This window comes from Hypoxylon fragiforme (genome assembly GCF_022984875.1).
Source record: "Hypoxylon fragiforme strain CBS 206.31 chromosome Unknown GGS25scaffold_1, whole genome shotgun sequence".
NCBI lineage: Eukaryota > Fungi > Ascomycota > Sordariomycetes > Xylariales > Hypoxylaceae > Hypoxylon > Hypoxylon fragiforme.
In genome coordinates, this window is record NW_026054756.1 from 588,314 (window position 1) to 612,795 (window position 24,482).

Sequence of the window (24,482 nt, forward strand, 5' to 3'; positions counted from 1 at the left end):
ATCGTCGATAGGTCGGATAATCTGACTTGATGAGTATGTATAGATAGGGCACTGAAAGAATAAAAAAAAAATAGAGGTAGCCCTGGAGGTCTCTTTCTGGTCAATTAAGGAGAGACCCTGCTTGAAAGCGAGCGGGTGGAGAGGCGAGGGCTCAGGCTTGGGGGTGAGGAGGTGTGTACTTGAGAAGATGTATATCAAGGGCCGCTACGTTAACCTAACAGGACTAGTGGGTCATCCTGGGTCATCCCTAGCTTTCCAATAAGAAGATGAGAATCAATGGAAATCAATGGGAACCCTGGCAAGGAAAAAAAGAGATGCAATAAGGGAAAAGCGAAGATTAGGCGGGGACGATGGGTCGGGGTGTTGAAGGAAGGAAAGGTATGAGAGGTCAAGAAAAAGCCTACATGCCACGCTACGAACTAGCCACTTTTCTCATTTTTTGACTGGTCGTTAATACTACTGCTATGTACTACATAGTACTCTTACATAGTACTCTGTCTGTAGTCTGTACGACTCGAGAACGAAGGAAATAGCCGGGTCGGACCAGCCATCAATGCTCTTTACCAGTCACCTTACCTTTAAAGTGTCCATGTATTTGTAACTGGTACCACAGCTATGTACCTATAGTTAATAGTCACCTTTTTCCTTTCAATGTTCATTGAATGTTATGTGTCCTATGTATAGACCTACATATACATATATGGATTCAATTCATTGATTTCATCCTTTGTCAAGACATCTAGAATTCAAAAGTCCCTTCTCTCGTTGTTCCTGATTCAGAAATACAGATACAGTATGTTCAATTTTCATACACACATGCACGTATGGGAAAAGCAACGGTCTTATCATTGTATGTTGATCTAACCTACCCAATGCATTCAAGGTTCTTATATTGTAGTACCTGCTACCCCCTCTGTGTAAGCGCGGGCGCATTAACACTGAAGCTACATAACTATCTGTACCTAGAGGTATGTATGTACTAGGTAGTACACACTAAATAGAAAATTTACCCATTCGTACGTACAAGTATCTATATGTATATATAAAGGTACACACATATATACCAACATTGAAGACAAGCGACTTGAACATTCTTTTGCCCTACAGTCGCTTTATATGATGTCTACTACCCCCCACACGGACAATATAACACAGACAGCTACTGCTGCTCATCAATGTCACGAATACAGATCATTGTTCCAAACATTTATGTATGCATGTGCCGCGCGGTATCTAAGTACGTAAGGCCTCGCAATAATCATGGGCACGTTACCTCTACATAGTAAGTAATATGTACAAATCGTATTACATATGTGATCCATGAATGTAAGCGGTCAGTTCGAAGTACATACAGGGAGTTCTACATGTACCCAATACCTACCTACATATACACACGCATACTTCAAGGATGCAACAACTTCCAAGGCTACACACATGTATATTTTCGCATTGTGGGAGAAGGCGTCAAGTTGTTTGTGGGGTATAGTACTGCCATTATGTTGTTATGTAAGTACATACATCCTTTATCTACTTAAAAGCAAGGTTGATATCTTCCCTCCCACATACCTAGGTCTGTAACCGGTATTACGGTATTATTGGTATGCATTTGCACTGCGCACCTTCGGGACGTGGATGGTAAATCTACAAGGTCCAAGCTTGTTAGTATCAAGGACGGTGCTTAACGTTCCATCCATATGGGATTAACGGGTACCTTGACGCTACTCAAGTCTCACATACCTACATACAATTATATAGACATACAAATCCATGGATGCATCTGTGATCTTACATCTACTGCAAGGAGGCAGGTTTGGGGCTAAGCGATATTCTCGTATTCAAGCCGCCGAGCCAGGGAATAGAACATCTCATGATGGAGTCTGAATGCTAGGTATATACTACTGCTAATATGAACTTGAAGTGGTTCAATGCTATCTCCAGACTACATACCTAGTACCACTGCTAACTAGAGGCTTAGCACTAGATTAGGGCACCTAGCAGGCTAGTAGAGCCCCTAGAACCCCTACGTATGTACGGCGCCAGGCCAGGGAAGTTGCATCTCAGTAGGTAGTTATCTACTATCTTAAGGTTTGTACCTACATGTTATATCATAATGATCCAAGGGTAGTACCTGGACTTGGATATTTCGATTTACCAATCTGAAGTATTAGTGGCAGATGGGCATCTTAGCTAGCAGCTTAGCTCTGTAATTATATTTTACTATCAAACGTACGTCAACGGTACCTGCTGGTATAAACCTTAACCTACTCTGTAACCTGTTACCTGTAGGTACATAAATACATCGTAGTACATTAAGCGGTGCATTTAATGGTGCTATCTTTAAACAAGCAATTGGCTGTGACGTCATATCCTAGGTAATACTAATTCTAGTTCATCTCTAGATCTTATCCTCATTCGTCTATTCATCTGCCCATCTTGTCCATCTTAACCATGTCTTTCTGTCTCTCTGTTTTTCTGTGTGTGCTGTGTGCTGTGTGCTATGTGTACATTACTGCTTTCTCCAGCCTCAACCCTTCGATTTCGGCACCAAAAGTCACTCTTACTTGGATTCAAGTATGTAAGTCGATTTCAATTTTCTTGATTGGCCTGGCTTCTGGACCGAAAGTCGCACATGCTGTAGGTAGTAGGTACCACATACTATTACAGTACTGTTGCATTTCTAGGGATCCAAGGTTGGATTCCCCATACTCTTTTTGTCTGCTGGAACCATATTTCCACCCAATCTGCCAGTCAAGAAATGATGTTCCCGTCTTGTCTCACCACCACAAACTCAATATCTCTACAAGACATTGTTACGGGCTCTGGGTATTGGCTCTGAACCCTGTTGCCCAGTGCCAACAAGTCGGGCTCCCCACAAGACTGCTATAGTACGTGTACCGGGTACGTACTACGGAGTAAAAGAGCGATCATTGAAGACGAAAGACACGACGCTTTGTCGCCTCACTTGTTTGATCTAATACATATGTATCTATTTACTTACCTTAGGTAGGCATGTATATCTATATGTCAGTCAGTATCTATGAACTACATATGTAGGTTATTAGGTACTGTCTAGGATCGATCTTGTTCTAAATCTCACCCAATTTATTATATTTAGGTAGATATATCTACTACTAGTAGTATACATACCTACCTGGACGAATCTCATAATCGACACACAGAAGCAATTCCTTGGGGATTAGATTAAAGGGGACGACAAAGATTCGAATTCTTCTTCGATCACTTTTCCTTTCTCGTTCCATCTTAACATTGATCGACAGGACATTGCAACATTTCAAACACTAAGTTGTGACTTACCATCACAAGTGTTCGAGATGCTTCTTCATCTTCCCAAAGCAACAACCCTAAGTGCAATGCACAGACTCTGGTTGAAGTCCATGACTCCATGTGGTCTACATATATGTACATACATAGTACATACATACTGGGTATGTTAGTATGTAGATACTAAGTACTATGCATGTAAACAAATGGGCCTAAAAACCAACCAGGATCTTGCTATCTTCCACCCCCATATCTGCTGGGTGACGTCACAGCATCTGCAAATCTGCATGTGCACCCAGCCGGGCCCAACAGGAGGTCTTCCCAGGGGTCCTTGCTCCATAAAGTGTACTGGCCTCGAAAGACACACGAGGCAATCAGATGCTGTCCCGTACCTGTGTGCGTGAGCTTTAATGTTGCCCCAAAATCGCCTCGAGTCCGAAGGCCACTAAGATTGAGACTACATGTGTACTATGGGACAGTACTACTAGCACTTTGAGGTCAACATCTACGACTTATGGCTGTAAGTTGTATACCTGCCTATACCTACCTATACCTACCTATCTACCTACCTACATTAGGTATGTAGTAAACATTTGAGGCATGTATGGAAAACCCGGATGATCGGCTTATGTACCTAGGTAAAGATCACAAAATGCCCGGATTCCACGTAGGGCTATTAAACACTAGCGGCGAAATTAAGCAACGGAGCACACGATGTTTTAGGGTGGAAATGAAGCAGCCTACGGTTAATACGTTCGATAGTTGGCGATATACTCACTATCACCATACAGTCGCCACGATACTAACCAAACCAATATGGAAAACAGGTGCCTATGTAGGTCCTACATAACCCATAACCTTGGAGGGTAGGAGGGTCAGATGGACCCCTTTTTTGACTTCTTCATTCTTCGGCATCTAAACGCCAACGCCAACGCCAACACCAACACCAGCACCAGCACCAGCACCAGCACCAACCCCACCAGAGGGGCAATTCGAGAAGTCTCGCCGGTGATACACAAGGAATGACCGAAGAAATGTCCACTTAATACCTACTTAGTCCACGGACAACAAGACCTTTTTTTAAAGCTTCTTTTTATCTTCTGGTATAACTCACCGTATTATTATGAAATCGTACCAGAATTCCCCTGCCGAGTGTAGAGTAGTGCCTTCGGCTGCCTCGTTAGAGACACAAGCGCTAATACTACTTACATACCTGGTATGTACATGGGACTAGGCCACCCGACTCCCGCAGCAGTCTCGGAGGCTAAGCCAGTTGAGCAGTTGAACAGTTCGATAGAAAAATAAAATAAAAACTGACTACCTAGATGTCGGGTATACACGCCAGTGTTTCGCATCATGGAACAGACTTATCGACCAAAGCTCGAATGAGGCAATCTTTGGAGAAATCGTTTCTTCTTGATCAGGGCCAGACTTTCTAGTCAATGTTCTATCGTCTTTTCGTAAGAAATGAAGGATCGGGATTTGCAGGTTGAGGACCGAATTCGTATGTTCCACGGTAGATCTGCTGATTATCATAGCCGTGCCGAGGACCCTTAAATCCATCAAAAAAATAGAACTACGCCGCCCTAACCTGGACCTGTACTTGTATTGTAACTATTGTAACTATTACATGTACATATCTACTCTACCAGTCCGACACCGCCAGACGGGAAGACTCCACCAGCACGCGAGAAGGCTATTCTTTGGCTCACGTCTTTTGTTCGCTTGTGCACACAAAGCACGAAATTGTCTAGCACGTGTGTGGTGGCATTTCCGGTAGTGTCTCCACGAACTAGCCTGCCGTCCTCTTTGTCTCTTTTCGGCTTTTGATGATAAAAAATCTACCATAATGGCATATTTCGAAGTATATCCCGCCCGCTCGGAGCGGAAACTCTCGCCAGGGCCAAAAGCTCCTTAAACCGCCAAGCTAAAAAACGGAGCCCATTTTTTGACCTAGGTAGGCCACCTATGTATGTAGGTTAGGTAGGTATGTAGGTAGTTTAATGTTAATCTAGCCCTTTACGTAGATTGCTGCGTATGTTCGCGAAGCTACTTCCTAAACACCTAACCTACCTGCTTGTGTAGCTTCACGATCTAACCTAATGATAATCAAAGGGTCGGCGGGAGATATTCACGAGCTGACCATGAGCTGACCCGGCAATCAGGGTCCTGTCTTCGTCTGATCTGCCAGAACAATTCTCGGTGTTTCAGACTAAAAGGAGATCAACTAACACTACATACATACATACATACCTAACTACATACCTACCTGGTACCTAGGTAGCTGCCCTAGTAGTTATATTGCACTGACTTGACACTTTCCACCGCCCCCCCCGATCTGCTACCCATGCCCAGCATGGCCTTGCGGTGATTACACACAATAGCCACACAATAAGATAGGCACCTAATAAACCCCGATATCTAACCGTGACAAATCTTGGGGTGAAGGGGCATGGGGAAAGGAGGGAGGGTATGGTATGGGGCGATTATTTGGAAATTCCGGGGTCGAGATCATCTAACTTAAGTACCTACCTAGCTAACCTTGCCTTGTTTTCTAAAGGGTGCGCAGCCCAAAACCAAAACCAAAAAAAAAAAAAAAAAAAAAAAAAGGCCAAACCTTTGGGGGAGGTGGGAGAGAGAGGGGGGCGATGATCGCTGCTGGCGATCTTCCTACCTATTTTACCCCATTGCCCTAAAAAAGTCTGGTACAGGGCATCACTCATGTGATGTGCTTCCCATCCAACCTCTGGTTGAGAGCGACAGGGAGAGGAAACACATTCATTTGCCCCTAGAAAAGCGACGACAGACAGACAGCCTCGCCTCGTGGGAGGTGGAGGACTTAATAGTTAAAATCTCCGTACGGAGTTATGCGAAACACGTTCTGAGTTCTTACAGGCACGGGTAGGTAGCTAGCTCAGCATACATACCTCCTAGGTGTATGTATGACGGAAACGATACCATCGAAAAAAACACACCAAGAGGTGTAGCACAATAATAATACGGTGATGGTATAGATATCAGAGGCAGATATGTAGATACTTAGCATGGATGATATATGTAGTGTATAGGTACCTACATACCTACCTAAGTAGTATCTAGTGACTAAACGTGAAAGACACACGAAAAGAAAAGATTGCCCCTCCGTGGCCCCTGGCCTAGGTAGGCAGAAGCGAAATTTGAGGTTATTCGCGGTGCTTGGCCCGCCCTTAGCTTGGTATTGCCGTGATAGGACCCCGGCAACTCAGGTGACCACCTCTCTACCTACCTACCTACCTACCTACCTACCTAAGCGACCAGGCCTTTTCTTTTGATTTGATCACGTTTCTATCTCTGTCGTGCCTGGGTGGGTATCACATAGATAGGTAGGTAGGTAGGTACAGGCTAGGCGGGCGCTTCTACTGGTGTTTGAAACAAGCTGCGAAGCCGCGGCACGTAAAGTGGTATGTATGTATGTAGGGTATGGGGTGGGCATGTAGGTACCGTACCGGCCTACCTACCAGATACCACGGGGAAGAAATATAATCACAATCGCGATACCCGGGAATAGGCGCGGGGCACGGCGGGATGGTTTACATAATCAGTAGAGTCCCTAGCAGGCTTTGTAGATATTGTAGGTGCTATAGGTACCTACCTAGATAAGTGAGACGTCGTGTTCCCTATCCTATCTATCTTACATACCTACCTACCTACCTACCAATATTTCGCATCCATCCTTTTTTGGATGATACCTAGGTAGGTACGGTAGCCGGCCAGGCCAGGCCAGCCAGCCAGCCTTGGAAGCAAGCCCCGGCCTGCCTACGGCCTGCATCTGACCAAGGTCTCGTGGACAACTAGAAATCCCGTCCGACCACGCACCGCGCGCCTGCGCTTTTCATTGGACGCAAGAGGTGTCGGGAAGGGGACAATGAACAAGGAGGAGGAGGAGAGGAGGAGGAGGAAGGAAGGAAGTTGAGCCTGCTTAGGTATGCAATCCTCAATTTCAACTCATCTCATCGCATCTTGATTACTCACCGTGACCCGTCGCTGTCACGGCCACTGTAACCGTTACCGTCAGCACGGCGAGCACCACCACCATTCCCCTTCGTATTCTAACATGAATATTAAGTTTATCAGCTGGGTAACTTGGTAGGTGTGTTACATACCTACACACCTTCTTACATACACGCAAATATAACCTCGTCTGTTATACGACCTCGAGACCATCCATCGCCCACACAACATAGTCACATACACATACACATACCCAGGCAGGTGCCAAGTAACTACCTACCTAGTGGATACCTTCTATTCAATGTTAACTAGATAGGCATCTACCTCTATATCGCAAATTCCCACAAGTCATCTCATTTCATTCCATCTCAATATCAATATCAATATCAATTTCAATCCAAGGTGCTCACTCGCTCGCTCGCTTCATTCTGGTATTCTAGTTACAACCAAATCAACCTCCCAGCCAGCCAGCCAGCCAGCCAACAACCTACTACTACCTGACTAACAAGATATCCACCACTTTCCCGCCACGAAAAACGAATCGACCAGAAACATACCAGGTGGGTAACGTAAAGGTAGCCGTAGCCAGAAGAACCAAGGTAGGTAAGTAGACGATGATAAAAAGCCTCAAGCAGGGTCAGCAAGGCAGACAGGTAACATCCATGGAAGGGAGGGGTGAGGGACGAGGAAGTAGTGAGTAGAGAGGAGGAGCGTGAGAAAAAAAATCAAACAAGCAAGCAAACAAAGGTATCAATCGAAAAGGCCAATGCCAACAAAAAAAAAATGCCGATGCCACCGAAACTTCAAGTTTGTTGCTTGCTTGCTTGCTTGCTTTCCAAGGTTGACTTTAACAAAAACAAAAACAAGATAGGTATAAAATCAATCATAAAATAAAACTAGGTAGGTAGTTAAAGCCAAATTTAGAAAACGCCTCATCATATTTGCTCTTCTCTCTCCTCTCTGCTCTGCCCCCCTTCTCCCCCCTTTCTCCTCAACGGCGAATAAGCCTTCCATTACTTATTAGGCATACCTATAGAACTGTGCTTTGCTACAAGACACCATAGGGAAGATATCGGTCGAGTCCCTAGCTAGCCATAGGCAACTCGAAGGGGTCATGGTTGGCAAATACTGTAGGCATGTAGGTACCTAGACATGTATAGATACTGTAAGTGGGATAGAAAAACCACGGTTGTTTCTCCCTATGTATAGTTCCGCTGTCTTCGCTCGTCTGCCTCTTACAAGTCCTCAAAAAACCGAGCTCTTCTAACCTTGCTTAACTTCTTTCTTTCTAAACTTCGGCTTCGGCATGATATATGTTCGATTCTCTATGATTCTGCTCCATGCCAGACAAGTAAATCAGCGCCGTGGGACGCCACCTCGCCCAAAATTACTACCGGGCGTGTTCCAGCCCTGTGTGACGCTTTGCTTGACAATCATAGCGGCAGCGGCGGCGGCAGCCATGCGCTCCTTTTGGCGGTGCCTCTCTTTGAGGTAACCGGCGGCCTCGGGTCGCATGCGTAGGATACGTAGGATCATGTCGTCGGAGGGGTCGGCTTGGGCCTCCTTGCGTTTCTCCTCTTTGGCGCGGCGCATAGTGCCAAGGTTACGGCTCATCATGATACTCTTGCCCCTGCGGATAGTGCCCATGCTGGCGAAGGCAGGGCCGGCATGCGCACCGGTCCCTAGTGACGTGCCCAACGTTGCGGGTGCCGAGAGCCGGTTCGAGCTCATCTGGCCTTGGAGTTGCTGTTGCTGGCGCTGTGCTGTAGCTGCCGCCATGCGTTCCGATGTGCGGATCAGGTTGTCGGTGGTGTCGAAGTAGAAAAAGTTGAGCGAGGCGAGCTCGTGATACTTAGGCGATTTGAGGACTTCTATGGGCACACCGAGAACCTCTCCGTCCTCATCTTTGGCGTTGAAGAACTCGAAAAGGAGCTCCAGCCATCTGTAGACTACGTCGAGCTCACGCTGGCTGAGCGGCCGTTGATTAGACGGTTTCTCTGACAGGGGTGGCACGAGAAGTGACTCGATGGCCATTAGCACTTCTTTCCACAGACGCGTCATAACTGCAACCATAGTGGCTTCTGTCAATGTCTCCTTCATCGTGGCGAAGTTGTCGTTGAAGTATGCGAAGAGGGATTGCAACGCGTTTTCAATTTCAGTGCCCGTGACTTGTGGGATCGTCGACGATCGTTTGAAGAACGAACCGACTTGCGAAGTGATGTTACGCCCAAGTAGGTTGCGTAAAGCTTCATAAGAGAGCGACGCGTTGATGTGTCGCGTGAGCTGGATACATAGTTAGCTGCTTGCTCAAGCGGGCACCTGGTGTGTCGAGAAGTTGGCCTACCTTGTCTGTAATTTTACGGACCATATCTCGTTCTGTCCTCTTGAGATGTCGGAATGCCTTTCCGAAGTAGAACTGGATGTCATCTCGTTCTCCCTCCATACTGATTCTTAGAAGAACTCTGCCTTGCGTGTCAAGGTCGAGCCAGAACTCTCTAGGGAGATAATCACTAAAGTGTATGGGGTCTAATTTCAATGAGGTTCTTCCAACAAAGTCGTGATCACCGAAAGTATCGTAGTCCCAGATCGTAGCTACAATGTTAAGAGGCCCTGAAACCGTGACATCGACAGACTCATCCCATCGAGGATTGAGACTTCTCATGACAATTCGTGTTTTGTGTAAACGCTTTTGATATTCGTCCACAAGTACTACGTATGGGTCGCTTGTTCCGTTCGGATCACAGGCCTTAATTTCCTCGGCTTCGACTATTTTGATCGTAAAGACATACTTGGCTGGCCGTCTGACTTGCTTCTTAGGCGCATCAGCTTTTTCAAGTATATCAGCACAAGCATCAACATTCATGGACCTCTCGAGCTTATCAAGCTCCTGCATTGCCCATTCGATGTTATTGAGCTTTACTAAAGACTGTAGGTATATTCGTTAGCATCAAGCCAAAATAAAGTAGACAATATTCACCCTACCTCTGGGTAAAATTGGAAGGGCTCAATCTTGTCCTTGGTATTCCAGGCATCTTTAGCATATTGCATAAATCTTCCTTGCGTCGTTTGGGTTGATGCTGCCGCTTCTTTCTCGTTTGGCCTTGGCGTGTCCATCTCTTTCACGAATCGTTGGTCCACAATCTCACAATACTGGGCAATGCTGTTGGCGAATATCTTGGACAGCGTGGTCATAAATCTAGCGTGGTGGATATCGTTGTCCCATCCAAGTTGGAAGACCTGATCCGCAGTCTGGTGAAAGAGTTGAAACATATCGATAATTGAATGGCTGTGACGCTCCGAATCTAACGAAATATGACCCGGCCCATGACCTCGTACTTGGAATGGATCCTGCTTAATGGCTTCCACAACGAACTCCTCGGCCCGAGTTTCGGCATTCTGAATCCAACGCCAAACAAAGTCTACAAGTAACTCCTCAACATCGAACGTGAAAGGTCGGCCCGGGAGAGATGTTCTATGGATACGTCGAATTTCTACGAGTTCCTTGTACAAATCAAACCCATCTTGAATTGCTAGCTCTTCCCCTCGATCCTTGGCGACTTGCACAATTCTCCCTATTAGATCATGGGCGTCGTCCTCGAAATTGGGAAACATGGTCTCCACGAGCACGGTCAGTGGGTTGACGCCCAATATCTCTGGGTTTTTCTTGTATCGCTTTTGAATCCTTTCGCATAATTTCACGACTGAATTTCCAAGTTGAACTACATGGCTAAAATTCCAGTCCTGCTGTTTTGGTGGGATCTCGGCATCTAGAAATCCGCGGTAAACGAGTGCCGCCTGCTCCTGTAAGCCGGTTTGCAGAATACGGGTGTACTCCTGTGCGTCTTCATCTCTTCGCGAGAAACTAGGGTCGCCAAATATATGGGTTTGTAACACGTGTAGCGCTGGCCCGACGGACGGAGGTTTGGGTTCGTAACAATGCATCAAGGTATCGTAAAGGTCGCGCAGGAGTGTGTCGTTTAGTGTATATAGGGTTTTTTGATACACAGTGTAGTCCGTGGTAGTCCACTTGCTCCTATCTATAGTTTCAAGGCTCTCATTATGGAGGTAGATGTGTGGTGGCTTTTTCGCTTCTGGCGGCGGGATCTTGACCAGATCAAAAGCATTATCCAAATCAATCACAGTGAACATTGTATCAGTAAACCTGCGGGCCGCCACCTCTAAGAAGACGACAAGACGAGTAAACTGCGGAATCCGCCAGCGGACGCATAGTTCTGTTAGCAATTCCATTGATGACTTCGAGAATAGATTTGATTGCTCAGTTTCATCGTCGTGCATAGCATCGAACTCAAGGGCGTATTTGGTGATGACCTTGAAAAACTCCCGGGGATCAGGGGGGATGAAGGTATAATTAGGCTCGTCTACAGTCCTGATGCTGCCAACATCTTCAAGGGACATGGATCCAAGATTCAATGCGTGGTCAATGCCAAACATGGATGCTCTTTTATCATCTGGATGTGCCGAGCCAGGGCTCAAAGGTAACGCTTTATCGGAGCTTGCATAGAAAGCGGTAGACCTCCTCGCTAATTCTGGCTGAGTCGTTAGGACTTCCATCATCATCTGGGAAAGAAAAGGCGCCTCTGCCTTCTTCCATTCCTGGTAGGCCTCGTCGGTATTAAAATCCTGGCTCCCCAAGGCGCCGCTTGCATTAGAATTTAGTCGATGCTGGTATGACTTAAGATCCTTCAGAGCAGCCTCCTCGGTCCAGACTTGACGCTGGGCATCGATATGGCCCTGAACGTCAGAATGAGAAAGACCGAAGATCCTCGCAACAACTTGGACCATAAGCATATCTTTGACATCGTAACTTAGCGGCACCACTACCTCAATCGTTTGACCCGAGCTCTGACCGGTATCAATGTACAGATTCTGGTCGTTGGTTAGGAGCTTATTTTCTAGAGTATTTAGCCTGGTCATGAGGTCCGGCTTATCTCGCTCATGCCCCTGATCGCGTAATATGCTGGTTAGGAGCCTGATAAAGAGGGCAACATGCCGGTCTACCAGAAGCTTCCACGAATCATCGTTTCGCTCGTGGCCGAGACTACAGGCCTTGGTAGCAGCTGAATAAAATATCAACACCAGTGGTTCGACCTTGCGCTCTTTATCCATGTTCTTGCGGAAGGCCTGTTCCGTAAATGCTGTGTAGGCCTGGGCGAAGGTCTTCTTAACAGCAGGTTCATTATATCCAGGCAATTTTTCGGCACCCATGATGACTCGTTCTAACCTCTTCTCGAGCGGAGTGCGAAAGTTATGGGGAAGCTTTACGCTACTAGAGTTGCCCGGAACAAACTCTCTAACCAAGTCCCCGACATTGGACGTATATGTCCGGGCCGCAGGCTTCGGTGCAGGAACCCATTGCTTTCGTTTCGTTTTGGGTTGGAGAAGGTAATGTAGATATGCGATTCGTAGGGCATAGGTATAGGCATCGTCGTGGCTTACGGCTAACTGCCTGGCGCTCGAATCAGATCGACCTCTTCCATCGACACCCTGTATGCTGTTTATGCGGCTGTGAAGCTGTTGAAGCGACTTTCTCGAAGCCGATGACATGGCGTAAGGTGAAGCCAAGTGCTGGACTCGTCTCTCATGAGCTAGTAGTCTCGGTCTAGATTGTCAAATTACTTTCGCCGCATGTTCTTAGCGTTATAGTCCAAACGTCTAAACCGTCTTGTTTTTGGGGTTAAAAATCTTTATTTTTTAATTTCCTGTAGTATTTTGGGAAGTACTGTGGTAGTCGAAAAGTTCAGTTATTTAGTCACATGCAGATTATGTACATGTATGTAGGGTATGTGATTCAGGCTGGGTGAGTAGAGGTGAGTAGTTGTTATGTGTAGGAAGAGGCGACAGCACTGGAGGGAGTTTGGTCGGTCAGGCGGTTATTGATAGATGATGGACGATAAGACGTTTGGCAATTAACGGCGGTACCTATAACTGCTAGGTAGCTGGGTACCTGGTAGTAATAAGGTTAGGTTACTAGGTATGTAGTTAGGTACCACTAGGTACGTGGGTTGCAGGTGACGATGCCGGCAATTGGCGCTAAAGGTGTGTCGGCTATGTCACCAGAAATAGAAATAGATATGAGTGTCTATTATTGGTATGTTTGGGCGACTCTGGAAGGTTTCTTCGTCGTACATTTCTCTTTTATTTCTATTTCTATTTTTTTTCTCCAAATATCCCTTTCTCATTTTCTCTTTTCCCTTTTATAAACATTACTATTAACAACGTCATTTGGTCGAGTACATTCCTTTAGAATGCAATACTTAAATTGAATGAGGGGTCCCTTCTAATTTCCATCCAATAGGGAAGGTAATGTCACGTTGTATGTATTGTACAATTGCATATGGTATTTATGGTAGTTATCTGGGTATCGATAACTAGGGTAGTGGGAAATCCCTGAATCCCTGAATCCCTGGCTGTCTTTTCCCTCTCCTGCACATGTGCTCTTCAATCTTTTACTACCCTAATGTACATGTAATACCTACTTTCAATAGATTGATGCATACTGATATATCTACTAGGTATATTAGCTATATTGCTACTACATATGTATGTATCTAGTATCTACTAATAATATGTAGTTTCTTTTACGTCTGGTGTGCCAAACTATGGATGTTTGTATCCATCTACCACAATGCCATTGGTGTCTGATTCCAGTGGCGGCTTATGGGCCTGTACACATTAATGCCATCCATGGATCCATCTGAATGGCTGTCTCACCAATCTGCCAGTGTTAAAACGCTGGAAGAGAGATATTACAAACTTCGAAATGTTCCATCGCCTAATCCACAACATCGCATGTACATATTAGTAAGACACAATTTTAAGGTTCTCTTTTGCGTCTGTATATACATATACGAGGTTCCAACGTCCCGGGCATGTGTGATGGTTGCTGGTGTTTTGTTGTTGGTAACCCAGCTGGAATTCCGAAAGCCCTTTGTAACGGCATGACAAACCTTACTTTACTGTTGGATCACAGCCCGAACTTCAGAACAAAGCCAGTCTCCTTTGGGGCAACCTATGTGACCTTCTGTAGCAGTCATATTATAATCTTGCTGCACAAAGATAGGTTCTAGCTAACTTGAACAAACAAATCAACTAACATAGCTAGTTTACCTACGCACCAAGCCACTAACCTCTTGATGTTGATTGAGTTTCGTCATTAAAACTCTTCTGCGGGTGTGTTCCCGATCCTCCGTTCACTACGAGTGCGTTCGGGGGTCTTGTGACATAAGAGAAAGCCTAAACACCTAGGTTAGGTTAGTATAAATTGAGTTGGACGGTTTCGTGACTTTGGAAATGCGATTCAGGTCTTACATATCTACGATAGACGTTACAGACTGTTATCCTCTTAGTCACCATAAGACGAGGTGCGTGCCTCTAATGTATTGTACATATGTAGGTATTGTACTGTAGGCTGGCTGCCTGGGGTATTGGTAACTCACCAACGCAGGTGACATGTGACATTGGAATTATGATGTATCTATCTCATACCTACATACCTACAGGTGGATGTTCAAATGCTGCTAAAGGAAGTTGAGACTGGCTGATAACACTTGACATACCTAACCTACATATGTACATTAATAGACCTACATAGAATTATACTCACATCAATGATCCATGGATGTATGAAGTGTGCACATAATGTTATGTTATGTAAGTGTGTACCCTAGGTAGGCCATCTTGGGTGCGCCAAAGACTGCGTACCGTACCTGCCTTTAGCAAAGCTACTACATATCCATTACACACGTAGCGCTTTCCTGGCTGAACCTTAAGGCTGGCCTAGTACACGGTAGATTCTACCTGCTAGGGTAGGCTTCTACATATTCCTTTCTCGTTCTTCTTGAATTCATAACTTACCTCTGGTACTTCAACTCTTTAACTTAACATCAATGTTCATCAACATCTGAACTCCAAATCGTTTACTGTCACATATTATACTTGCCTACTTACCTAGGTATACTTTACAACAACGCTCGAGGTATACAACAGGAGAGCTGTTTACGGCGCATTTTACACTTGCTTTAAATCACAAGGCTTCTTTAGACCAAACACCATATTCTCTCCAAGAGCACGCGATCCTGACCCGAATACAACATTGGATACCTACCTGTCTACCTACCTACTTATGCATTAGTCTAGACATCATATGCAGTGTTGGACAAGTCTACGCTCAGCTCAGCCTTATTGTCCACGAGTGCTTACAGGCTGGCGTGTGCCTGTCAGAAAAGGTACGGGTCATTCTTTTTCAGCCAACCAGGCAAAGTTGTTTCAGCTATAAATCGATTCTGTTCTTTATTATTGTCACTTGAGTCTTGACGAGAGAGACACCCCCCTGCCCTGTTTTTGCCCTGCCGCCCTCGTGTTTCCGTCGGATCTCTTTTTGGCCTGTTCGTGTGATGAAAGCTTGCGAAAACTTACAATTGCGCCACTCCTGGGTCTAACGTATTTGCATGTAGATTGCGCTGTGCTACCTATATTTTGCATCGTTTGGTGACTAAACCTTCAAAGTTGGGGGCTCATTGCCTCTAGGGCTGCATCTATTGCATCTATTGCATACTAGGGTACCTAGTACCTATGCTTGGCCAGGTTGAGGTACCTATATTCGGCGCAAGGCAAACACGACTGGACTTGACACCTGCAACACCTGCAACGCTTATTGCAACGCTTGTTGCAACGCTGAGCGCCCACTCCTTAGCCCCCTTTTACGGTACCCTTTCAGTTGCCTGCGAATGACTTTGAACCCCGCCAAAACCTGTCCATAGCGCAACTTTCAACTCAATCGGATTGGCTGCCCGCAACAATCAGTACTGCGGTTGCTGCGACCATTGCGACACCACCTTTTCCCCAATTTGATACTTATCTCTCTTACAACGTCACTAACCTCGTTAATATATCATCCACACCCTTATTCTATACCATACTTCTTCTACCCTTTTATCATATACCATACACTTGACTGGATTATCACCTTTATTTTTTTGCGCGGCCTTTCATCTGGCCCGCTATTCTCACCATGGGAATCGTGAGCAGCAGACCCGATGATGGCGCTGCCATCTATCTAAGGGATCAAAATCGATGTTCGTCAACTCCTTTTGCGATGCGCGCAACTTAAACTGATCAAATATAGTATCAATTGCATCCCTAACCATTACCTGCCCTCGACGGCGCACGTCCATTACCGTCGTTCCTAATGCCTTCCCCGCTACACGGGCTACAGCCTTGCGATCCTTGGGCGACTCCAGCCCGGTCGAATTCATTCAGGTGAGTCTCGAATTCGACAAGGGGCCGACATTGTTCAGCCTTGATACCGTTGTACGTCGTCTCTAATAGCGCCTTTTTAGGACAACGAACCTTCGAACACGCCGAACTTTCTCCTCAAACTCAATAATGAAGACGAGCTCGTTTTCAATTTCACCTTTGTGGTTCGTCAAGAAGAAGGCGTTAGTGGTACTGACAGCCTCATCAACGGCTTGACTTATGTATATGCTTCGACAAGCAGAGAACTTGAAAACCTAGTCACTCGCGAATTCCACGCCGACCCAAACCTACATAAAAATGCCAATGTTGAACTTGTGGGCGACTATTCAACAGGAGGAAGTGCGTCAGTCACATTCGAGTGGTCGTGGAAGTGGAAGCCGCCGAAGCCCACAGAAGATGCCGGAGGGGGGTGGAGGAATGTCTGCAGCGTATGTGAATCTAGCTGCCTACAAGTTCCATTGCTGATGATATTTAGTTTGTCGAGTACGATCAGAGAGCACACCGCCTAGATACATTAGCTCGGTTTTCCTTTTGGGTTTCCAGTGAGTCTACCGCCGACTTCATACACACCTCCGTCTACGTCTAACAGAGTGCTCTAGATACTTCGCTTACCCCAACCCAACCAAATTCCCCCTCTCCCGTTTTTCAATTAGCAGTACCGCCGAGGATCCGAGTCCCCTCATCTCAATCCGTCGATTCTCGTATTAGCGAACAAGACGAGCCTAACTCTCCGGTAAACCTTCAGCAAGACCCATTATCCGTGGCGCCTACTATTGTGCCAGGCTCGCGAGAATCAGTCAAGGTTGACATAGCCTGCCCTCGACCTGGCGAAGATATGACTGTGAGCGACGATGGACCAGTCTTCAGGGCCACCATTAAAGCCCTCGAGCAGAAGACCGGCAACATGAGAACTCAGATGAAGAAAGTCTTAAAAAGGGCTGAACATGCATACGCGGCTCAGACTGAGGCGAACGATGCTTTCCTAAGCTTCGTAGAAGCCCTCCGGGAAGCGTCTGGTACGAATGCCAATGCAGTTCAACCTGCTATCGACCATTACTTTGATAAAATTGCGAGGGAAATCCTTGCTTATGAGCGGCAAAATACGGCAAACTTGCAGAAGATTATTATCGACCCTATAGGTAAACTGTATACGTACGATATCAAACAAGCAGAATCTAAAAGACGAGACTTTGAAGAGGAGAGCAAGGATTACTATTCTTACGTATCTCGTTACCTCGGCCAACGACAAGATTCGGCAAAGACCAAGAAACTGGCCGAAAGCGATACAAAATACCAGACGAAGAGAAGAAATTTTGAGCTCAAACGTTTTGACTATTCATCGTTCATGCAAGATCTGCATGGTGGCCGCAAGGAACAGGAAGTCTTATCACATTTAACCAAATACGCGGACGTTCAGGCAAGAACGTTTCTAGCTACTGCCCACAAAGTTGAAGGCTTGCTCCCACAACTGGAGGCTTTGGCCAGTGAGGTTCAAGATGCCGATAAAGAGTTTCAGTACCAGAGACGTGAACGAGAGGAGAAAAGGCGCGTGCTCGAAAAGAGCAACCTTCAGTACAACGAGCCAGACACCGTGACCTCGGCCAACACAACTCCGAACCACAATGTCAATGGCAACCAACACACTTCCGACTCTGAACTTGGCCGGGCGGACAGCACTAGTTCTCAGCTTAAACCTACCCCTACCGGCAATTCCGGGCCTATGGTCTCGACAGGGACGGACCTCTCAAGGTCCCCAGGCAGCCTTGGACCTACCTCACTAAATAGTCCCGTGCAAACGTCGAAGTTCAAGGGTATACGTGATTTGGAGGAAAGGGATTTTACTCAGCTCGCCAATGCCGACAAGAACTCGACACATCGCAAAGAAGGACTTCTATGGGCCTTGAATCGACCGGGTACTCACGTAGACCCTCTTTCATTAAATAAGCAGGGTTGGCATAAGTACGTTAAGTCAGGTCTAACTGAACACTGGCACCGCACTAACAAACGTAGGTTCTGGGTCGTTCTTGACCAAGGCAAGTTGTCGGAGTATAGCAACTGGAAGCAAAAGCTGGATCTGCACATGGACCCCATCGATCTTCGCATGGCTTCCGTTCGTGAAGCGAGAAACGCAGAACGAAGATTTTGTTTCGAAGTAATTACTCCTCATTACAAGAGAGTGTATCAGGCAACGTCGGGCGATGATATGAATAGCTGGATCCTCTCCATCAACAACGCCCTCCAGAGCGCAGTAGAGGGCCGTGGTCTCAAAGAGAAGCCGACGTCTCCGGGAGAGTCGACTACCAGCCTTAAGCGCGACATTGGGTCGATTCTGACTGGAAAGAGCAGCTCCGTAAACCACGGTTCTCATCACGGTTCTCACAACAACACTTCGTCTGCTCCTCCCTCTCGCCGCACTACGGTTGGGGCGCGACCTGCCAACGCACGAACGCCTAGTTACGACGAGAATCCTGATAAACTTCTCCAAATGCTTCGCGACAATGATCAAGGGAATTGCTGGTGTGCTGATTGCGGCAGCGGGTCTAAGGTTGAGTGGGTTTCGATCAACCTCGCGATCATTCTCTGTATTGAATGTAGTGGTATTCATCGATCCCTCGGAACACATATCAGCAAAGTCCGGTCACTCACACTCGACATCACATCGTTTACGCCCGATATAATCGAGCTATTGCTTCTAGTCGGAAATAGAGTATCCAACATGGTGTGGGAGTCAAAACTTGATCCAAACCTCAAGCCAGGCCCCCAGGCCACTCGGGAGCAACGGTTGAAGTTCATTACGGCAAAATACGTGGATAGAGCTTACGTGGAGCCGATATCACCTACTCTCTCGCGGTACCCAACAGCTGATGAAACGCTTCTCGCAGCTATCAAACGAAATGAGATCCAGCAAGTCATATACGCATTGGCACTGAAGGCTAACCCCAATGTTCTTGACAAAGTTCGTGGAACTCACCCGGTCTTCTTAGCCCTCGCAGCCGCAGATCCAGCATCGCCGTCCCCTGCAACTCCTGGAAATGGGCGACAAGATACTGAAGCTCGAGTCGTTCCGTTCCCAATTGCTGAGATGCTGATACAGAATGGGGCTGAAATACCCTCAACGATGCCTGCCTTTCCTCTAAGCCGAAGCGGGCAGATGTACATCGAGCAGAAGCGTGGTCGGAATGCGGCCGTCGAGGCCCTGGGTGCGTCAGTGTCGACTAATCTAAGTCATAGCCCGAGCGAACGACTACAGCGCGATAAGGACGCACGATTGCAAAAGCGTATCAGCGCTGGCGGACGGTTGGCAAAGTCACCGATTCCCGAACGGTAGAAACGGCGGAAGTCAAATGCTTCCCTCTCGTCCTCATCCCCTTCGCCATCTCACTCACAGAAGAACCGGCTCAGTCGACGGAAGTCCAACGTAACAGGGTCAAACTCTTCCTCATCTACTTCCGAACGGTAGAAACGGCGATCGAATCGCTCCTTCTTCCAGATACCTCGTTTGGATATGTCTATAACTTTACCGCCCTTCTGCACGCCGATCTTCTGTTCCCCCTGGAGAACTGTGACGTCTCCTTCGCCTCACTGTACGATTGACTCAATGACGCTTCTTGCACCACGAACTGACGAGGATAAGCCTATGTGAAGGGAATTGGGGTTGCGTTTGAACGCTTTGGCATTCGTTGGCAAAGAATATCTGGATTTTCTTTTTATATTACTCTTCAGGTACGAAGGAGCGCTCGACTCTCCTTTACCCTGGGCGTTATGGAGCATAGGTAGTGAGGAATACCAAGTCGGCCTTGAGCATCATTATTAGTGGAATTTATAGGCCAGCACTGTTTCTGAGCAGCAGTTAACATTATCAGGTGGGCTTTCTCAGTCACGATACCAGGGCACACAATACCAAGGCACACACAGCCTAACTCCTGGGACAGGAGGGAGTCAATTGTTAAGGGCGGAGACATGTACGAATAGACTCGTAATTTTAATGGTGTATAGCACGGCTGGTTATTATGACTTTTGGGCTAGTAAAAAGTATGATCAACATGACATTTCTTCAAAATGTAGTTTTTCGTTTATAAATATTGTTATTGATGACTGGGCACTATCAGAATGTTACTAGGTACTACTAGCAGTATGTATGAAATTTACTTATGTAACCTAGGTATGTACCTATCTAGCTGCCCAGGGGCGGCGACATGTATATGATATATGGCGTAAAGAATGAATCCCGTGGGTATTGTTCACGCATGTGAGGCCCTGCAGATGGTGTTGATACATTGTCACCTGAAACCTAGGCGGGTCGGTGTCGATCGATATCGGTGTTTGAAGCAAAGCTGCGCGTGACATATACTCATCAGCCTTACAAATTACCTACATATTATCAATGATGTATGCAAGCTCTGGAGGTATACGTTCTCATATTAGCATTACATTGTATATAGGATTCTACGAGGTAAAAGTTTAAAGACATTGTGGCACAATGTTATACTGTCTTATTAAGTATGCCCAGGTGTAGCACTACTGTGGAGGTTAGGAATATTTAAAGTGTTATGTGACGAGATCAGATCAAACGGAGCTTTACATAAAAGAATACAAGGGATAGGGAGGATCTGGTACTTATGTAATATCCCTGAACTCATATTACATATCAATGATCATTGGATGGATTAAGTTTATTGCACAGCCCTACAACGAACTGCTACCTATTGTATCTATGATGGAGATAATAATAGGGGACTACTAGGATGTAGTATGGATGTAGTATGGATGTATTTACGGGGTGATTCCCCACCTGCCGATTACTTCCAAGGTTCAAATGTTCCTAACCTAGTACCTAGTACAATACAATACAGTACTAGGTACCTAAGGTAGGTACAGGCTGCAGCAACGGATTGAGTTTTTATGGGAACATTCGAAAGCTTGGGGAATGGGGATGACCTCTGGCACTATCAGCTGGTCCATCCTCAAACTTTCAGTCTTTCGCACGTTTTGACTTATTTCTTATGACTTTTCTGGCTGATAAGAGACACAGCATGTGGCCATTGACTCCCTTTAAGTTTAAGTAACTTATTTAGGCTTGTCCTGAAGTGAATAGAGTAATGATTTGAAGTTGACATATTTTAAATGGAAAGGCAATTCTTGTAATAGGTGATAGTGCCAAAAGTATTGTACTATACATGCATGTTGGTCTACCAGGTACATACACCTAGTAGGTATGTATAGTACTGCATGTGGTACTTCGTACAACTTATAGTACCTTGGCCATTCAATGATTGTCGACTCACATCTTTAAATCCACATCTCACAGCTGCCTACCTGCCTTAGTACCTTTACTTCTTCTTTTCCAATTTACCTACCTATTCACAGCATTCACAGCATCCAAGGGCGCTTCTTCTACAACATTGTAGAAGGCTAGTATAGGTTGCCTGAAAATCCCTGAGAGATTGGCATCACGTCCCATCTCCCTCGCTTTTCTTTTCCTTTTTTTCCTTCTTCTCTTTGTCAACCAGCGACAAGTGACAACCATACTTAAGCAGCTTCCCGCGCCAGGCAACCAAACATGGCTCCACGCGAGAAAAGCCAATTAAAACGAGGCCGAGTACTTATACCCGTCCTTGATTCGTTGCTTTAGTTTAACATAGTTTTGCTAGGAATCTCCTCCCTCGAAGGATGATAGCGATCCGTCCAAGAAACCTCGACGCTCTGGCCGATTATCTCAAAAGTCAGAGAACGCCGAACAAATCAAAACCCCTGTCGTCACCAACAAGCAGAAGCTACCCTCTCCACTAACGCACCAAACCGATAGTGATGAGCTATACAAAGAAGCAACAGCCGAACCGCCCGATGGACGACCTAGTCAAGTCACCCACCGCACTGCCGAAGAAACATTTTCCCAGGCTCAAATACTCTCGTCGCCTCCCCAGGACACCCAAGCTTTCTCTCAATTAGTCGATACTACTGCTGCGGCTTTATCTGACGAGGTCCAGGATGAGGAAAAGGAAGGTGTCTGGGGATATCTATTCCCACTTGACGCAAGGCATGGCGGAAGATGTGTGGTTTTGAAGAAACGATCGACATGTCCTGTGACCGGGGATGTCAAGAGCGCCTTAACGACAAATAAACCTGCTCCTCCTCTCAAACAGGAACAGAGCTATGAGAACTCTAAGGCCAAGGGGATACCTTCAGGCGGGTATTTGATTGGCCGCCATCCTGAATGCGGTACGTTTCGGCCACTTCCTTGCTACAGAGTTAGCACCAGGAGTTAGGACTAATACACTAATACTTGGTAGATATCATTGTGGACGATGTAATTGTTTCCAATCGGCACTGTCTGATATTCACTGAAAATAAGGGAGATGACACAGTCGCTATTCTCGAAGATTTGTCAAGTAACGGAACCTTTGTGAACGAAGCTATCGTTGGAAGAAACCAACGTCGCGAACTCCAAGAACAAGATGAGATCGCTGTTATGGACAAAGCCCGATTCATCTTCCGTTACCCACGAAGCCGAGCCTCCAGCGCCTTCTCACAGCAGTATACCCTCCTCGATCGACTGGGCAAGGGTCATTTTGCTGAGGTATACCTGTGCGTAGAGAAATCTACCGGCCTACGATACGCTGTCAAGATTTTCACGAAGAATCCAGGCATGGATGAGAGGTCCAAAACGGATGGGTTGCAACAAGAGATTGCAGTGCTGATGGGTGTCAGCCATCCTAACGTTCTGTGTCTAAAGGACACTTTTAACGAGAAAAATGCTGTATACTTGGTGCTGGAGCTTGCCCCAGAAGGGGAACTGTTTAATTTCATTGTGATGAAGCAGAAACTAACGGAAGCGGACACGAGGAAACTATTCATCCAGCTGTTCCAGGGCATCAAGTATCTGGTATGGCTCACTTAATCCCCCAAAGTCTTGGCATAGCTGACGACAGAAATAGCATGACCGAAATATTGTTCACCGGGATGTCAAACCCGAGAATATCTTATTGGTCAACAAAGACCTTCACGTCAAACTAGCTGATTTTGGTCTTGCTAAAATTATTGGAGAGGAATCATTTACGACCACTCTTTGCGGCACTCCTAGCTACGTTGCTCCGGAAATATTGGCCGAAGGGAGAAATCGAAAATATACTAAGGCGGTTGACATCTGGTCGCTCGGAGTGGTACTATATATCTGCTTATGTGGATTCCCCCCGTTCTCGGATGAACTTTATAGTCGCGACTTTCCCTTGACCCTCCAACAGCAGATTAAGAGTGGTCGGTTCGACTATCCTTCGCCTTATTGGGACTCCGTAGGCGATCCGGCATGTAAGTATTTGCCTCCTTGAATCTCACTACTTGGTGAACTAATTTCAACGTATTAGTGGATCTTATTGATCATATGTTGGTTCCGGATGCGGATAAGCGTTACACAGTTGATCAGTGTCTCGCTCATCCCTGGATAACACAAAAGCTGGTAGGCGTTAATGATAGCACAGACGGTCTCGTAGCTGGTATTGGCGGTCTTGAAATGCAACGTAGAGGTGCAGTTCGGGAACGGACATTGCTCAGTTCTATCAACTCGGTGCAAGTCGCCAACAAGATTCCGCTAGGCCCGGATGCCAAGAAGGGGCCTCTGAAATTATACGCCAAAAACCCTACGGCAGATGAGAAGGCGGCAACGAAGGAAGCCCGGCCAGCGGACCAGCGTGCCACGAAGGAGTTTATGGAAATGGGCGGAAAGGGTGATCAGGAATTATTTGGCGACGACTCGATGAGTTTCTATTCCAAACCTGAAGCTATTGCGGCCAAGGGTAAGGCAAAGGGAAAGGGGAAGGGGAAGGCTAACGGGAAATAATGGAGGGTGATGAATGGGGCCTATGTAATGACGGGATGTCGAGAAGGTGGTGTTGAACGTGTCGAAAGGTATACTGGGCCTTTTATCACACGGGGCGGTA

General features: G+C 46.3%; 4 protein-coding genes across 4 annotated transcripts; 3 read left to right on the forward strand and 1 right to left on the reverse strand.

Annotated features, from left to right (window-relative positions):
* The first annotated feature begins 2,441 nt into the window (after window positions 1-2,441).
* Window positions 2,442-3,212, forward strand: GGS25DRAFT_468120 (uncharacterized protein). Its single transcript, XM_049259048.1, has 3 exons — window positions 2,442-2,571; window positions 2,805-2,898; window positions 3,008-3,212. Exons 1-3 carry the CDS (start codon window positions 2,449-2,451, stop codon window positions 3,052-3,054), a joined length of 264 nt encoding a protein of 87 aa, XP_049120958.1. The 5' UTR covers window positions 2,442-2,448; the 3' UTR covers window positions 3,055-3,212.
* Window positions 3,213-8,628: 5,416 nt separating this feature from the next.
* GGS25DRAFT_516488 (uncharacterized protein) lies at window positions 8,629-12,837 on the reverse strand (the record flags this gene model as incomplete). The annotated part of the gene is made up of 3 exons (XM_049263205.1): window positions 8,629-9,555; window positions 9,617-10,198; window positions 10,255-12,837. The coding sequence occupies 3 exons, from the start codon at window positions 12,835-12,837 to the stop codon at window positions 8,629-8,631; spliced, it is 4,092 nt and encodes a 1,363-aa protein (XP_049120959.1).
* Window positions 12,838-16,163: 3,326 nt separating this feature from the next.
* GGS25DRAFT_7908 (centaurin beta) lies at window positions 16,164-20,072 on the forward strand. The gene is made up of 6 exons (XM_049266019.1): window positions 16,164-16,367; window positions 16,418-16,551; window positions 16,632-16,976; window positions 17,024-17,090; window positions 17,148-18,507; window positions 18,559-20,072. Exons 1-6 carry the CDS (start codon window positions 16,304-16,306, stop codon window positions 19,874-19,876), a joined length of 3,288 nt encoding a protein of 1,095 aa, XP_049120960.1. The 5' UTR covers window positions 16,164-16,303; the 3' UTR covers window positions 19,877-20,072.
* Window positions 20,073-22,108: 2,036 nt separating this feature from the next.
* Window positions 22,109-24,382, forward strand: GGS25DRAFT_516490 (checkpoint kinase 2-like protein; the record flags this gene model as incomplete). Its single annotated transcript, XM_049263206.1, has 5 exons — window positions 22,109-22,147; window positions 22,200-22,767; window positions 22,839-23,431; window positions 23,484-23,853; window positions 23,910-24,382. 5 exons carry the CDS (start codon window positions 22,109-22,111, stop codon window positions 24,380-24,382), a joined length of 2,043 nt encoding a protein of 680 aa, XP_049120961.1.
* Between the last annotated feature and the right edge of the window lie 100 nt (window positions 24,383-24,482).